Genomic DNA, 14,747 nt, shown 5'->3' on the forward strand with positions numbered 1-14,747 from the left:
AGGGAGGGAGGGAGGGAGGGAGGAAGGAAGGAAGGAAGGAAGGAAGGAAGGAAGGAAGGAAGGAAGGAAGGAAGGAAGGAAGCCGGGTGCAGTGGCTCACGCCTGTAATCCCAGCACTTTGGGAGGCTGAGGCAGGTGAATCACAAGGTCAGGAGTTCAAGACCAGCCTGCCCAACATGGTGAAACCCCGTCTCTACCAAAAATACAAAAAATTAGCCAGGCGTGGTGGCACATGCCTGTAGTCTCAGCTACTCAGAAGGCTGAGGCAGAAGAATCACTTGAACCCAGGAGGCGGAGGGTGCAGTGAGCCAAGGTCGAGCCACTGCACTCCAGCCTGGGCAACAGAGCTAGACTTTGTCTCAAAAAAAAAAAAATTGCTTCTCAGAAGAGGGGATTAAAGAAAAAACAATTTTAATTGGTTGGAGTTGTTGGTAAAGCCATGAAATATTCTAAATTCTTCTTACTAAGGGAGACAGGGACATGTATGATGCAAAAATAAGATTATCCAGGCAGCATTAGTTGGTCTTCGTTTGCATATTGTGACTTTGAGGAGCACGGTTAGATTGTGATGTGGGTGAATATTGCGTTAGCTGGTATTCACTGGGTATACACTGAATGTCGGGAGCAATGCTTCCTACATGTTCAGGACAGCAAAAGAAAGTCGGTCCTGAAAAACCTTTGCAACCGATAGGCATGCTCTCACGAGATCATCGAGTGGTGACAGCTTTTAGTGGCAGGTCAAGAAGTCGTGACGCCTAGACCTTCAGTGCCATCCATCGCAGGCCATGAAGAGCTGAGAGGGTGGCGCCCCTGCGTGCGTTCTTACGCCCCTGCTTCCTCTTTTCCCAGGAGACTGTCTCCTGGACGCCCCTGCCGCGGCCCTGCCCCTCCCCACAGGCCTTCCGGGCCGCATGGCCCTGTACCAGCTGGACCAGCAGTGCAGGCAGATCTTTGGGCCGGATTTCCACCACTGCCCCAACACTTCTGCTCAGGACATCTGCGCCCAGCTTTGGTGCCACACTGATGGGGCTGAGCCCCTGTGCCACACGAAGAATGGCAGCCTGCCCTGGGCTGACGGCACGCCGTGCGGGCCTGGGCACCTCTGCTCAGAAGGCAGCTGTCTACCTGAGGAGGAAGTGGAGAGGCCCAAGGTGAGGGACAGCCCCTGAGGATACTGGGAAGGAGAAAGGAGAAACAAAAGGAAATGGGGAGGACTGAGGGCTGTTCTCGAGGGGGGACCACACTTGAGAGTCATGAACCGAGAGACAGCCAGGCAGAGCGGCTCACACCAGAATCCCAGCACTTTGGGAAGTTGAGGCAGAAGGATCACTTGAACCGAGACCAGCCTGGGCAACATAGTGAGATCCTGTCTCTACAAAAAATTAAAAAATAAGCCAGGCCTGGTGACTCACACTTGTAGTCCCAGCTACTCGGGAGACTGAGGCAGGGGATCACTTGATCTCAGGAGTTTGAGGCTGCAGTGAGCCATGATCATGCCACTGCACTCTAGCCTGGGCAGCAGAGGGAGACCCTGTCTCCAAAAAAACAAACTTTGGGCCAGGCTGCAACACAGGACTTCTAGGTAAAATCACTCATTTTTTAACAAACAAACCAAGTATATTTATCCTCACAGTGAGGAGCCCGTGGAGGCTCACCCTCACTCAGTGGGTTGACACTGCCATGGCTCCAGACATTAGGGAGCTGCTTTGGGACTGACTCAGGGCTGGTGCAGATGCAGATTGGTGAGAGGTGTGGAAACAGGAAGGTGGGCACACAACAGACTGGAGCCACTGTCGATTCCATCATGAACACAGAGAGACACGTGGAATAAATTCCATCAAGAATTGAGTGAAAAGTGTTCACAGCCTGCCTGTGCTTGAACTGAATGCATAATTAGAGGTTGGGAGAATGAGAGCAGTTGTGGGAATTCCGTACTCAAAGAGGAGGAGAGGAGAGAGAATCAGAGCTGCCTCTGGCCAGGCAGAAAAAAAACTTGGCCCAGGATAGAGTAAACTCACAAGAAAAACCAAGGCAGTGCCAGTGAGGGTTTTTAAATGATTCACTTCTTTGCCCTGCTCTTAATACATCCAAACCGTGAGGCTGATCACATTTCTCTTACGGTGAGTCATGGAGCCATCACTATGAAACAGCATCCACTGGGTTTCACAGCCCGGTCCCCGCCAGCGCTGAATTGCCGGGGTAGTCCAAGCACTCCTCAGTACATGTCTTTTGCACCGAGCCTTCTGAGGCTTCTGAGCCTTCTGAGCCTGCCTGCACCAGGTAAGCTCCATACTCTTGTCCTAAGCCTCAACTGGCACAGGATTCATGGATTGATCCTCAGCCACGTCCCATTCACCCTGTTCCTTCTCATCACATGTTATTGAGGAGAAGGATCTGCCACCGACCCCCAGAGGCAGAGCCGAACTAAGTGCAGGGAGAGGTTGACGTGAAATGATCATGGAATGATGTGCGGCCTCTATTTTTAAGAACAGTCAGATCAGAAAATACATATTCATAGAATCAGGCCGGGCACAGTGGCTCATGCCTGTAATCCCAGCGCTTTGGGAGGCTGAGATGGGTCGATCACCTGAGGTCAGGAGTTCGAGACCAGCTTCACCAACATGGTGAAACCCTGTCTCTACTAAAAGTACAAAAATTAGCCAAGTGTGGTGGTGGGCGCCTGTAATCCCAGCTACTCAGAAGGCTGAGGCAGGAGAATCACTTGAACCCAGGAGGCAGCAGTTGCAGTGAGCCAAGATCATACCACTGCACTCCGGCCTACTAAAAATACAAAATTTACCCAGGCATGGTGGTGTGTGCCTGTAATCCCAGCTATTCAAGAGGCCGAGGCACACGAATCACTTGAACCCAGGAGGCAGAGGTTGCACTGAGCCGAATTCACGCCATTGCACTCCAGCCTGGGCGACAGAGCAAAACTCTGTCTCAAAAAAACAAACAAATAAAAAGCAATTCTGTTTCTTTCCCAGGCATTATCCTATCACTGGAACCAGTGGCTGGTAGACTCTGGCAACACCTCCCAGGGCTGCTTCCTTTAGGCCAGAGTTCCTCTACCTTGGCACTAGGGACACTTGGGGCAGGATAATTGTTACTGTGGGGCCTGTCCATTGCTGGATGTTGAGCAGCATCCCTGGCCTCTACCCACTAAATGCGGTAACATACACCTTCCCCAGCTGTAGCCACCGGAATATCTCCAGACATTGCCAAATGTCCTCTGGAGGGCAAACTTCGCCCCAATGGAGAACCACTGCATTATATGCAACCTTATTCCCATAAAAGAGTGTCATTCATTCATTCAGCAGTCTACTGAGCACCTTACTAAACATAAAGCACTGTTTAAGACACTGGGGAGTCAGTAGTGAATGAGTCCAGCCTCGTCTCTGTGCTCACAAAGCCATGAAGGCCACACAGTCCTTAAACAAATGATTGAGGCAGTTTACGGTGCTCCATACACCAAGATGAGAATGACTAGATGAGGAAGCCAGGGCTTTGGCCACCCAGTGGCACAGACACTGAAGCCTCCTGGCCTTTGCTCCTCATTCAGTGTGCCATTGTATGTTGCAGCCCGTGGTAGATGGAGGCTGGGCACCGTGGGGACCCTGGGGAGAATGTTCTCGGACCTGTGGAGGAGGAGTGCAGTTTTCACACCGTGAGTGCGAGGACCCCGAGCCTCAGAATGGAGGAAGATACTGCCTGGGTCGGAGAGCCAAGTACCAGTCATGCCACACGGAGGAATGCCCCCCTGACGGTAATTGCCACTCAGGGCCGCCCCTGCCAGAGCAGCTACTATCATCGCTGTGACACATCCCCAGAGGATGTGTAAAGTGGGAGTAAAGTGGGTGTCCTGGAATATAGAGTTTTGCCTGTGATCTGCACCTAAATGGGCTCTGCAAGGCTCCAAGCCCAGGGGCAGCTCTCAGGGACCCGGGACAGCTCTCATAGTGTTTAGAGAGCCTGGCAAAGTCAACGAGAGAAATTACCCTCATCTTCCAAGATGTGGAGAGGAGGACATCACTCCCAACCAAACTTATTGGGGAGGAGCCTCTGGAGAAGGGCTGGTGTCTAGGAAACTAATCCTCCTGGAGGCATCAGAACCCTCATCTGTGTGCAGAATGGAAGCATTTTCCAAAGCAAGTGTCACAGCCAAACCTCCAAGGTCTTTCTAGCCAAAATTCAGCCCAGGGCAGAGGGAGGATTTCTGAATCTGATTCCCGCTCACATTCCATCTTCCCTTGGGGCCATGGCAACTGTTTGACAGAACCTTCCCAGGAAGCAATACTACCTCTCCCTCCCCTTGGCATATTCCTATCCCCAGTACCTGCTAGAAACCACACACATTAACTTAGAGGCAGTAAAGGGGCAGCAGCAAACTCATGAGAGGGAAATCATTACGAGGTTTTTCCCCACCATCCCATCCAACTGCCCAGTGTGCGGCTCCAGGAAGGATTGGCAGGCATGAAAAATCAGGCAGAGCCTTAGGAGAGATTCAGCCACGGGAAAGGGCACTGGCACCGGGTTGATGTCTCATAGGAGAATCTGTAGGCTTTGCAGTTTCACAAGACAAGAAGGATCCCCAATGGCTTGAGGCTCTAGAAACTTTGTGCTGGAATTGTGTGAGAGTTTGCCCGGCATACGGGTGAGACATTGCCGGGAAAGGGGGAGGACAGGAATGAATATAGGGTGCAAGGTAGGCATGGATGAAAAATGATGTCATGATTTCAGATGCACCAAAGTCTGCCATTACTGTGGAGTATTTTTTAGTACTTTTTGTGTGTCTAGGACTATAAAAATGTATGAAAATGTAAAAGGCATGGTCTCCGTCCTTAAGGAGCTTGCAGTCCAATTAGAGACCCAAATCCCTTTAACACAGCCATTAAGTTTCAATGGATGAATCACAGACCCTAGGTTGGTGAGAGGCTCAGAGAAAGGAAAGGCTGGGTGAGCAGAAGCTTTGAAGGGAGTTAGGACTGAGCAGAGTCTGGAGGACTGAGATGGGGTGAGGTGTGAGGGGACCTGCCAGGATGGGGAAAGGTGTGAGAAGGGCCCTCATTCGCTTAGGTGGAATCAAGCAAAGCACACCACTATGTCAAGGCCAGACCACAGAGGTCCTCGAAGGCTGACACAGTATCTGGGGGTTATCTGTGCCACCTGTCCCATCAAGTCACCTGGAAGCTCCTGCAGACACAGCCCAGACCCCCTCAGCTGTACTGACTCAGAGTCTCAGGCGTGCAGTGTGGCATCTGCCTTGGCAAAGTCTCCCCAGGCATTCAGATGCACAGTTTGGGCGGGGAACCTTGGCAGGAAAAACAGCTTTAATTTTAGGATTTGGGGGTGGAAAGCAACCCACGTCTAACTTCAGATGGATTGGTCCGGCAGCGGCGCACGGCAGGACGGAGAGGAGGCAGGCACAGGTCCCCATGAAGCCAGCAGCCCTGGGCTTGCAGTGGTGAGGGTGGGATGCCATCGTTTGAAATCACAGACTGTCCTGAATATAGTGTAGGTCTCTGTGACCGTTTGGAAATAGCAAATAGAGATGCTCAAATGTTCGGGAGATACCAGGATGCCAGTCTCAGACTTGAGCGTGGTAAGACCAGCAAATGAAAATCAAACAGTTTGTGGAAGGACCCTCAGGAGCTTGGCCATGCTGAGTTGAAGGTAATCATAGTACATATAAACAGAGCTCCCCAGAGACAGCCAGCATTGCAGAATATGGGTGTAGGGGCAAGATCGGAGCTAGACGTGTAGATTTAGGAGTCTTTGGAGTCATGTCCAGTGTCACTGAGGAAATCGACACTGCACAATTAGCAGTGTCCTGAGAATATAGCTCCACGTGCCATTCTGTGCCTTCCAGGCTTACTGAATTGTTCCCTGTTGCTCCCTGAGTTCATTCATCTGTAAAGTACAATGAATCTCTTTCCCTAATGGAAAGGGCATTTATCCTAGAAAGCCCAGCATGAGGCTGGAGGGCTCCTTTCCTTGCCCTTTTGAGTAAGGGTCACACATGGGTCTAGGAATGCTGTGCCCAGAAGACACTGGCCCTGCCTGGGTCCCTGGGTTGAGTCCAAAACCAAAAGAAAGAAGAAAAATGCTGTGAATTCGGGATTTCTCCACCGGGACCTCCTGCTTGTGCATGGGTGTCACCTCCATGCCGTTTCTTCCTCTTTCTAGGGAAAAGCTTCAGGGAACAGCAGTGTGAGAAGTATAATGCCTACAATTACACTGACATGGATGGGAATCTCCTGCAGTGGGTCCCCAAGTATGCCGGGGTGTCCCCCCGGGACCGCTGCAAGTTGTTCTGCCGAGCCCGGGGGAGGAGTGAGTTCAAAGTGTTCGAGGCCAAGGTGAGAATCACCCTGGGACTCAGATCCAGAGATGGGGAGGAAGGTCGCCTGTCCCCACCCCTCCCACAGGCTGCTTCTGTGCTCAACACGCCCTCCCGCACCTTCCCTTTCCCTGTTGCAGGTGATTGATGGCACCCTGTGTGGGCCAGAGACGCTGGCCATCTGTGTCCGTGGCCAGTGTGTCAAGGCCGGCTGTGACCATGTGGTGGACTCGCCCCGGAAGCTGGACAAATGCGGGGTGTGTGGGGGCAAAGGCAACTCCTGCAGGAAGGTCTCCGGGTCCCTCACCCCCACCAGGTGAGTCTCCCCAGGAGTTCTGGACCTTGCCTGGGAGACGAGCATAACGGGCTTTGCGCTCTGATAGGCCCAAATTTGAATTGTGGCTGCTACTTAATAGCTATGAGGGTTGGCCGAGTTATTTAAACTCTCTGAGCTTCAGTTTCTTTACAAAATGTCAGCAGTATCTCTATCTCAGAGTCGCCGTAAGGATTTCCTGGGATGGGATGTGCACTTGGCAGTGTCAAGCTCATAGAAAAGACAGAACACAGGACAGCCGTGACTTTTACAAGGGCTGGAGGCCATGTGGATAGGGAGCTGTCATCTCTGAGTCAGTCGAGCCACACTGAGTAACCTGGACCTCTGCCAGAAAGCAGCTCTCCCAGGCCTGTTTTGGGAAGGACGTCTCACCCTAAGCCTGGCAAGCCCTGCCTTTTCTGCAGAGGGATCTTCAGAGAAGGGGGTTACCGAAAAGGGGCCCTGGCAGCCCCAGGGCTTTCATGAATCTGGGAACTCCAGACACTTTGTTCACATCCTAATGCCCCACATTCATAAAACTCCAAGGATTTTCCAAAGCGCTTTCATTTCCATGGTCTTGTTTGATTTGTAAAATAAATCCATGAGGTGAGCAAGGCCAATACTATTCTTCGTTTTGCAGAGGAAGAAATTAAGACACAAAAAGATTAAATGACTTTTTAAGGTCACATTGATAGTTAATGACAGCCAGAAGAGAATGTAGTTTTCCTAAGTCCTGGATGACTTTTGTCTCCCATTCCATGTACTTCCTGGAGAGTAAGGGCAAGGTCAGGTGTTTTATATGGACCACACTCTGCCTCTCTGCCTCCAGTACATCAATGTATCCTTCTGGGGGTTACGTGAGCACCCTCTGTCCAACCACTTCCCCCACTCACGGTCTCAGAATTTTTGAGAAGTGTTCACTGTATTGTATTCTACTTAGTGAAGCTTGCAAACCCTGTCCCATTCTGTGTGTGTGTGTGTGTGTGTGTGTGTGTGTGTGTGTGTGTGTGTGTATCTATCTCTACATCTCTCATCTCATCAGTCTGAGAGAACAGAATCAGCCTATAGCAGGCAACTTGGGACTGTTTTCATTTTTTTAAATTTATTTTTATTTTTTTGAGACAGAGTCTCACTCTGTCGCCCAGGCTGGAGTGCAGTGGCACGACCTTGGCTCACTGCAACCTCTGCTTCCCAGGTTCAAGCAATTCTCCTGCCTCAGCTTCCCAAGTATCTGGAATTACAGGCGTGCACCACCACACCCAGCTAATTTTTGTATTTTTAGTAGAGACGGGCTTTTATCACGTTGGCCAGGCTGGTCTTGAACTGTTGGCCTCAAGTGATCCACCCGCCTTGGCCTCCCAAAGTGCTGTGATTATGGGTATGAGCCACTGCGCCCTGCCTTGGAACTCTTTTTACATTTAAGCTCAAAGGACGTAGAAAAAAAGAAGCAGACGCTATTCAGACACTGGGGCCCTTGGCCACTTTCCCTCAGGCTTTAGACAGATGGGCCTGTGGACACTCTCAGAGTCTGAGACTAAGCAGCTAGCCCCAGCTGGACATATGGCAAGAAGAGCAAAGAGCCCGCCTGACCATTTGCCTCACTTTCTCCCCAGCCTATGGAACTCAGATTTCCAGAAAAGAACAAACAACTAATCTTTCTTCATCCTACCTAAAGCCCTAAGCCTATAACGGACTGGAAACAGTTTCCCAAAACAGCATTCTGTCATTCCAGAAGCACAGTGCTCATGGTGCCTGGGCACTCCCAGAAGGTGGCTTCAAAGAAGCAGGCTTGAACCCCCAACTCCCAACCCCACCCTGATCCCACCCTAGGGCCATATTCATCAAATACTAGGAGCCGACTGACTCAAAGAGGCGGTGTGAAATTTCCTCCTGTTCACGTCCTGGAAGGGGTGTGCAGAACAGTTTTTTTCCATGTGGGTTTGAGCTCTGGGTATGGAGGTGGCCAAGCAAAGTTGTATACCAGTGCAAGGAACTAGAGGTATTCGAGATCTCATTTGACAGGTGCCAGGTTTGGCTACACCAGTGCAGCTTTCCAAATCCTTCTGGGTTCACCTCCTCTCTATGCTGTTCTCAAGACCCACATACCTCAACTCCTCAACCACGCATTTGAAATAGAGTTGCCAGATGAAGCAAAAACCCTTGAAAAATCCCAATGTACAAGACATTTCTGTCTGCCTGAACAGCTAATTTATTGAGAACTTTGAGGCAACTTGCTTAATACTTGCTTTGGTTTTTCTTGTCTGCCACCTGGGGTGCCCACACTTCAGTCTCCAAGGCATCATTGCGACCAGGGCTGGGCAGCCACTGGTCTGAGGGTGTCTTTCTGTTTCTATCATAGTTATGGCTACAATGACATTGTCACCATCCCAGCTGGTGCCACTAATATTGACGTGAAGCAGCGGAGCCACCCAGGTGTGCAAAACGATGGGAACTACCTGGCGCTGAAGACGGCTGACGGACAGTACCTGTTAAATGGCCACCTGGCCATCTCTGCCGTAGAGCAGGACATCTTGGTGAAGGGGACCATCCTGAAGTACAGTGGCTCCATCGCCACCCTGGAGCGCCTGCAGAGCTTCCGGCCCTTGCCAGAGCCTCTGACAGTGCAGCTCCTTACAGTCCCTGGCGAGGTCTTCCCCCCGAAAGTCAAATACACCTTCTTTGTTCCTAATGACGTGGACTTCAGCATGCAGAGCAGCAAAGAGAGAGCAACAACCAACATCATCCAGCCACTGCTCCATGCACAGTGGGTGCTGGGGGACTGGTCTGAGTGCTCCAGCACCTGCGGGCCCGGCTGGCAGCGGCGAACTGTAGAGTGCAGGGACCCCTCCGGCCAGGCCTCTGCCACCTGCAACAAGGCTCTGAAACCCGAGGATGCCAAGCCCTGTGAAAGCCAGCTGTGCCCCCTGTGATTCAGGGGGAAGGCGTCAGTCTCATGCTCCTAGACTTGGGGTACTGAGGTGCAGACAAGGATCTCCACTGTGGTGACTCTATATATCAAGGCAGCATGGCCCACCCAGGCCTCCCATTGCTGCAACCCCTCCAGTACTGCACGAATTCCTAAGGGGGAAGAGGAGAGGGGATGGGGCAACAGACCCTATCATCAACTGTCCAGTGGACTGGACCTTGCTCGGGTTCAAGTAGAGGGCATAGGTTAAAAAGTAAAAGTGCACTTATTGACTCAGACAGGACACTCAGCGTCAGTCTGTTTGCAAAGGACTAGCAAAGTTAAATGAAAAAATAATTCTATCTGGTTTCCCCGATAAATAATCTACCTCAGAGGGGAAACCATTAGTACAAGAGAGGCATGGGGCAGGGAGTCAATGGTGAATGTCAAAGCAGGCTCCAAAGCTGCACCCCAGGCTGTCTTCAAGAATGACCACGACTGTCTTCAGTGTTAAAATCCATCACCTAAAGGGCCGCAGTGTCACAGGGTTGTGGAGAGCCACATGTTCTCAGGCTGCCACCTGCAGGGGTGGATCCATTTCAAGTATTTATGCAAATGTGTCTCTGAACTAAAGTGTGATCTTATGCCAATGCAGTGGTCTGGTCTGGTTCATTGTTTCTTTGGAAAGGGCAGGGACCTAGAACCCAGGGATGGAGGCTGAAACCAGGTCAGCTCATCTTGAACTCGTGCTGGGCAGCTGGCTCCCTGCCTGCTCTGGGTCCTCACAAGACTGCAGAATCCAACTCATTCAGGCAACTTTCATTTGCACGATCTAGACCAGTGGTTCTCAAGCTTTCATTATGATCATCTAGAGGGCTGGTAAAAACAGACTGTGAGGCTGGGCACGGTGGCTCACACCTGTCATCCCAGCATTTTGGGAGGCCGAGGCAGGAGGATTGCTTGAGCCCAGGAGTTCAAGACGAGCCGCGACAACATGGCAAGACCCTGTTTCTACAAAAAATAAAAAAAATAGAATCAGTCGGACATGGTAATGCAGGCCTATAGTCCCAGCTACTCAGGAGGCTGAGGTGGGAGGGTCACTTGAACCCAGGAGGTTGAGGCTGCAGTGAGCCATTTTTGTGCCACTGCACTCCAGCCTGGATGACAGAGTGAGACCCTGTCGAAAAAAAGAGAGAGAGAGAGAAGAAAGAAAAAGAGAGAGAGAGAGAAAAAAAGAGAGAGAGAGAGAGAAAGAAAGAGGAAGGAAGGAAGGAAGGAAGGAAGGAAGGAAGGGAGGGAGGGAGGGAGGGAGAGAGAGAGAGAGAAGGAAAGACAAGACAGACTGTGGGGCCCCATCCCTAGAGTTTCTGATCTCATGGTTGGGATGGCCTGAGAATCTGCGTTTCTAACAAGTTCCCAGTGACTGACATGGAGGCTGCTGGTTTGGGAACCACACTGTGGACGCCTGTGCTAGAGGAAACTTCCAGCTGGGAGATCACAATTGTTATGCGATGCCTTTGGGCTCATCATTCTTGAGAAAGAATATCCCCTTCCTCTCTGAGCCACCCCATCATCCTCTTACACGCTGCCTGCCCCCTTTTAGTTTACCTGGGGCACCAGATTCTCTTAGGCTCGCAGGAATTCTAAACCTGCATCTAAGTACCATCGTCCCAATGACCTCAGCACCTGTCTCCACCCCCACCCACACCAAATCTCATCCGCATCTCACAATTCCTTTGGCCGGAGCAACTTGCAACTGTCCCAGTGAACCCTTTTATCCACAGTATCATTCCTGCCAAGCATCTGAAATCACCTGAGAGCTGCCAAAAGCCCCTACTCCGCTCCATGGCTCATCATCTCTCCCGTGGCTCAGAGGACTCTGGCTCGGTCTTCCACCTGGTCTGGTGCAGAGGGAACTTACTCAGTCCTTGATCACAAATGAGTGACAAGAAACGGACATCAAGAAATGACATTCTAGCAAAAGAAGGAAAATACCCAAATGTGCATCTTGGTTTTCTTCACCACCTGTGCCCCCTTTGTCCTCCCATTCAGATATCTGGCACCATGGGCAGAGAGGATGCTGTAGCGGCACTAGGTGAGGCCATGGGATTCCAGCCCCACTGTTCCCCTTAGCTGCTCTCTACACGATGATGGCTGACACAGAGTTGGTCACTCCTTCCTGTCTGCCTACTCTTTTCAGCGAGTGGGAGGCTGGGCTTACCTAAGCATAAACAGGCACACACACAGGCATGTTGTTGATGACTAGCAAAACCAGATTGTTTCCCTGCTGTGCACCAGTTTTGTGGAGGCTGATGTATGTTTCCACATCTCTTCATGGCCTTCCATTTCTCGCTCTCCCCCAAATAAGGCCAAGTGTGTCCCCCTTAATGGCCTAGGCCAGGCCAGCTGTGCCATCCCTGCTGCCTGCATCATTACCAGGCACAGCTTTTGCCCTGGAGTTCAGCTGGCAGCAGAGCTGCTGATGTGCAAAGCAGAATGGAATCCAGCTTGGCTCTCCCGGCTGTGTGGGCTCGGCGAGGCTCTCAGAATGCATACTTGTTTGTGTCTGGAAATTCAACAGCTGCAGCCCAGGGACTCAGAAAACAGATCCGCAGAGGAAGACCACACCATTATCTGCCCCAGCCAACCACGACCACTCTGTTAACCCAGAGAAGGAAAGAAGACTGTATGTCCTCTGCTGAAAGATTGTATTTTCTGGCTAGTGCTCCTAATGGAAACTGGTACTCCCTTCTAATGGGAGGCCCTGACTCGGCAGGTAATTTGGTGATTAATCTGAATCCTTCAGGCACCTGCCAGAAATACTTCAAAGGTGGTACAGTATCATAAAGTTAATTTCCAACCTTTCATTTTTAAGATAAGTGAATCTTTGTCTGGGGTTTATTCTCTGCCCTTTATTCCTCTGTTGCTGACCAGAGGGTTTTGTGAATTTACGAAAGTATACAGTATTACCATTCCCAGCCCACTGTAGCAGACCAGCCCCTCTCCCAGGAACATATTCCAGGGGTGGCAGGACCCCTCTCACTAGATCTGCATCTTGTTCTCTGATTATATCCACCTGGTTCTATATCCTTTGTGCTTGAACTTTTTAACCAAGTGACCGTCTTCATGAGGACTCTTCCTCTTTTCAGGTGTCCAAACATGTCACCCTTCCTGCTTTCCTCTGGAGTGCACTTCGGAGTTGTTTCAAACCACCCCTCCCTCCCCACACCCCCCAAAACACAAAACTACAAATGACAAGAACAATTGGAAAGTTCTTAAGGGATGTTGGCTTTTGCTTTGTCTTGATCTTTTCCACTTGTGGTCCAGGGCAGATAAAGAGGGAGGCCTTGTCAGCCCTGCACTGTGGAGTCTGCAGTGGTGAGCAGCTGTATGTACTGGGCTTTTCCGCATGGTGCAGACTCCCCTGCCCAGGTGCCCCTGGTCCCGGGAGGGGAGGCCCGTGAACCCCGCAGCAATCTTGACTCCGTGTGCTCTGCCCCAGATCACCAGGTCCCTCCAGGAACCTGCAGCATTTCCTTTGCTGTTTGGGAATTCAAAATGGTTTCTCGAAAAGTGTGAACAGGAAGGCAGAATTTACCAAAGAGGACTAGATGTAGCATGACCCTTGGATTCCCAGATTTCTGCTGCCACAGACTCATCACTTCCTTTTGCCCCTATGATGAGTTGAAGATACATTTCGGAATACATGGCCCCAAAAAACAGGAGACAGGGTGAACATCATGAGGACAGTGATGACGTCTTCTGTAAGCCTAGAAATGTCCTGGCCCTGAGACATGTCCTCTGCCCTCCTCCACTCCCACTCTGCCCTGTGCGATATGGGAGGGAATTCCCCAGGGGAAGACAGGCTCGTCCCTGCCCAGAATTTCCCATCCGTAGCTGCACTGTCGGTTAGGTACCCAGCTTCCCCAGGCCCCACGTATGCACCATCAGTAAGTACTGGAGCAGGAAGCAGAGGAAGGGAAGGATGCAGCCACATTCAGTCCCGGAGAACAGCAGGCCCAGGTTGCTCCTCTTTGGTGGCCGGGGCTGAAGGACAGTCTGTCTTATGGGGAAAACTCTCCTCCCACATAGCATGTTTTTCTGGGGGCCTCCGCTGAGCTCACCGTCTTGGGAGAGCTGCATGTGGAATGTGCAAAAGAAGTCACCCATCTAAGCCGATGTCTTCATTGGCTCAATGTCGTTGATCACTAATGCAACAGTACTGTGGTTGTACTGACTGTATGTATGACAGCATTCTCAACAGTACAGGATAACACAACGAGCAACAGTAAAAGCTGGAGTGTCCCGCGAACGGAGTGGGTGGGCTGTGACTCCCACACTTTCCCTGCCCCTCACCAGCCCCTCCTTAGCCCCTGTGTGCTCTCCAGGTTAACACTGCAGAATGACCTGGCCAGACGTAGCCAATAGGTGTGCTCCTAAACAGCTGGTACCACACCTCCCTGGCTCGTTCTTCTTCAGGTGAGGAGCTTCTCTGACCTTCCACTTTGGAAAGAGCAGGCCTTGCTTGAAACTGAGTGCCGGCCAGCCCACATCCCCCGAAATAGATCAAGGGACTCGTCACAGCCACTGCTCAAGTATTGGGAAGAGACATGACACCAGTGCACAAGTGCATTCTGAACCATAATGACAAGCAGGGAGCAAGAAAGCCACCTGTCTCTTTAGAACATACTTTCCCTCAGGCCTAGGGCTCAGTGGAAAGAGACAGGAAGGTTCCGGCTGTCCTTCTAGCCCCTGGAGCTGCCCAGCCCAGCCCTGGCAGATGTGAATCGCCCCAGGAAAGGAGAGAGGAAAGAAGCCTTCCCCAGACCTCACCGTTCCTCATTCCAAACATCTTGTAAGTCCCAGGGGCACTGAAATAGTTTGTCCGTAGCCAAACACAACTTCCTGTTTCTAAGAAAGGGAAGAAAAAAAAAATAGTTGAAAGCGTTTTTGGACACTGGAGATTTCAAGTTTCTGTAAACGAGAATGAATCAGACACATGTGGAATGAATTTCTCCGGAAGTAAGAAAAGATGCTGTGAGTTCCTCTTGCTGGACCAGAAAATAGGAAAAGCGTAGCTAGGAGGGGAGGTGCCTCAGAGGCTGCAAGGAAAGAGGCTGTGTGGACATGGGATGGAAGAGAGGGTCCCATTGGTGACAAGGCTCAATGAGGTTGCCCTGAGGCCACAT

The 14,747-nt window shown here is 51.1% G+C and overlaps 1 protein-coding gene across 1 annotated transcript in view; it reads left to right on the top strand.

Annotated features, from left to right (window-relative positions):
* ADAMTS8 (ADAM metallopeptidase with thrombospondin type 1 motif 8) overlaps positions 1 to 10,208 on the top strand; it is a 23,461-nt gene extending 13,253 nt beyond the window's left edge. Inside the window, exons 5-9 of the mRNA XM_017871150.1 lie at positions 850 to 1,151; positions 3,583 to 3,766; positions 6,187 to 6,359; positions 6,481 to 6,656; positions 9,013 to 10,208. Of these exons, the coding sequence (XP_017726639.1) occupies positions 850 to 1,151; positions 3,583 to 3,766; positions 6,187 to 6,359; positions 6,481 to 6,656; positions 9,013 to 9,583 (1,406 nt within the window). The 3' untranslated portion in view covers positions 9,584 to 10,208. The remainder of the gene's footprint in view (positions 1 to 849; positions 1,152 to 3,582; positions 3,767 to 6,186; positions 6,360 to 6,480; positions 6,657 to 9,012) is intronic.
* Positions 10,209 to 14,747: the final 4,539 nt, after the last annotated feature.

Source organism: Rhinopithecus bieti, unplaced genomic scaffold, assembly GCF_001698545.2.
Source record: "Rhinopithecus bieti isolate Rb0 unplaced genomic scaffold, ASM169854v2 scaffold_5750, whole genome shotgun sequence".
Classification (NCBI taxonomy): domain Eukaryota; kingdom Metazoa; phylum Chordata; class Mammalia; order Primates; family Cercopithecidae; genus Rhinopithecus; species Rhinopithecus bieti.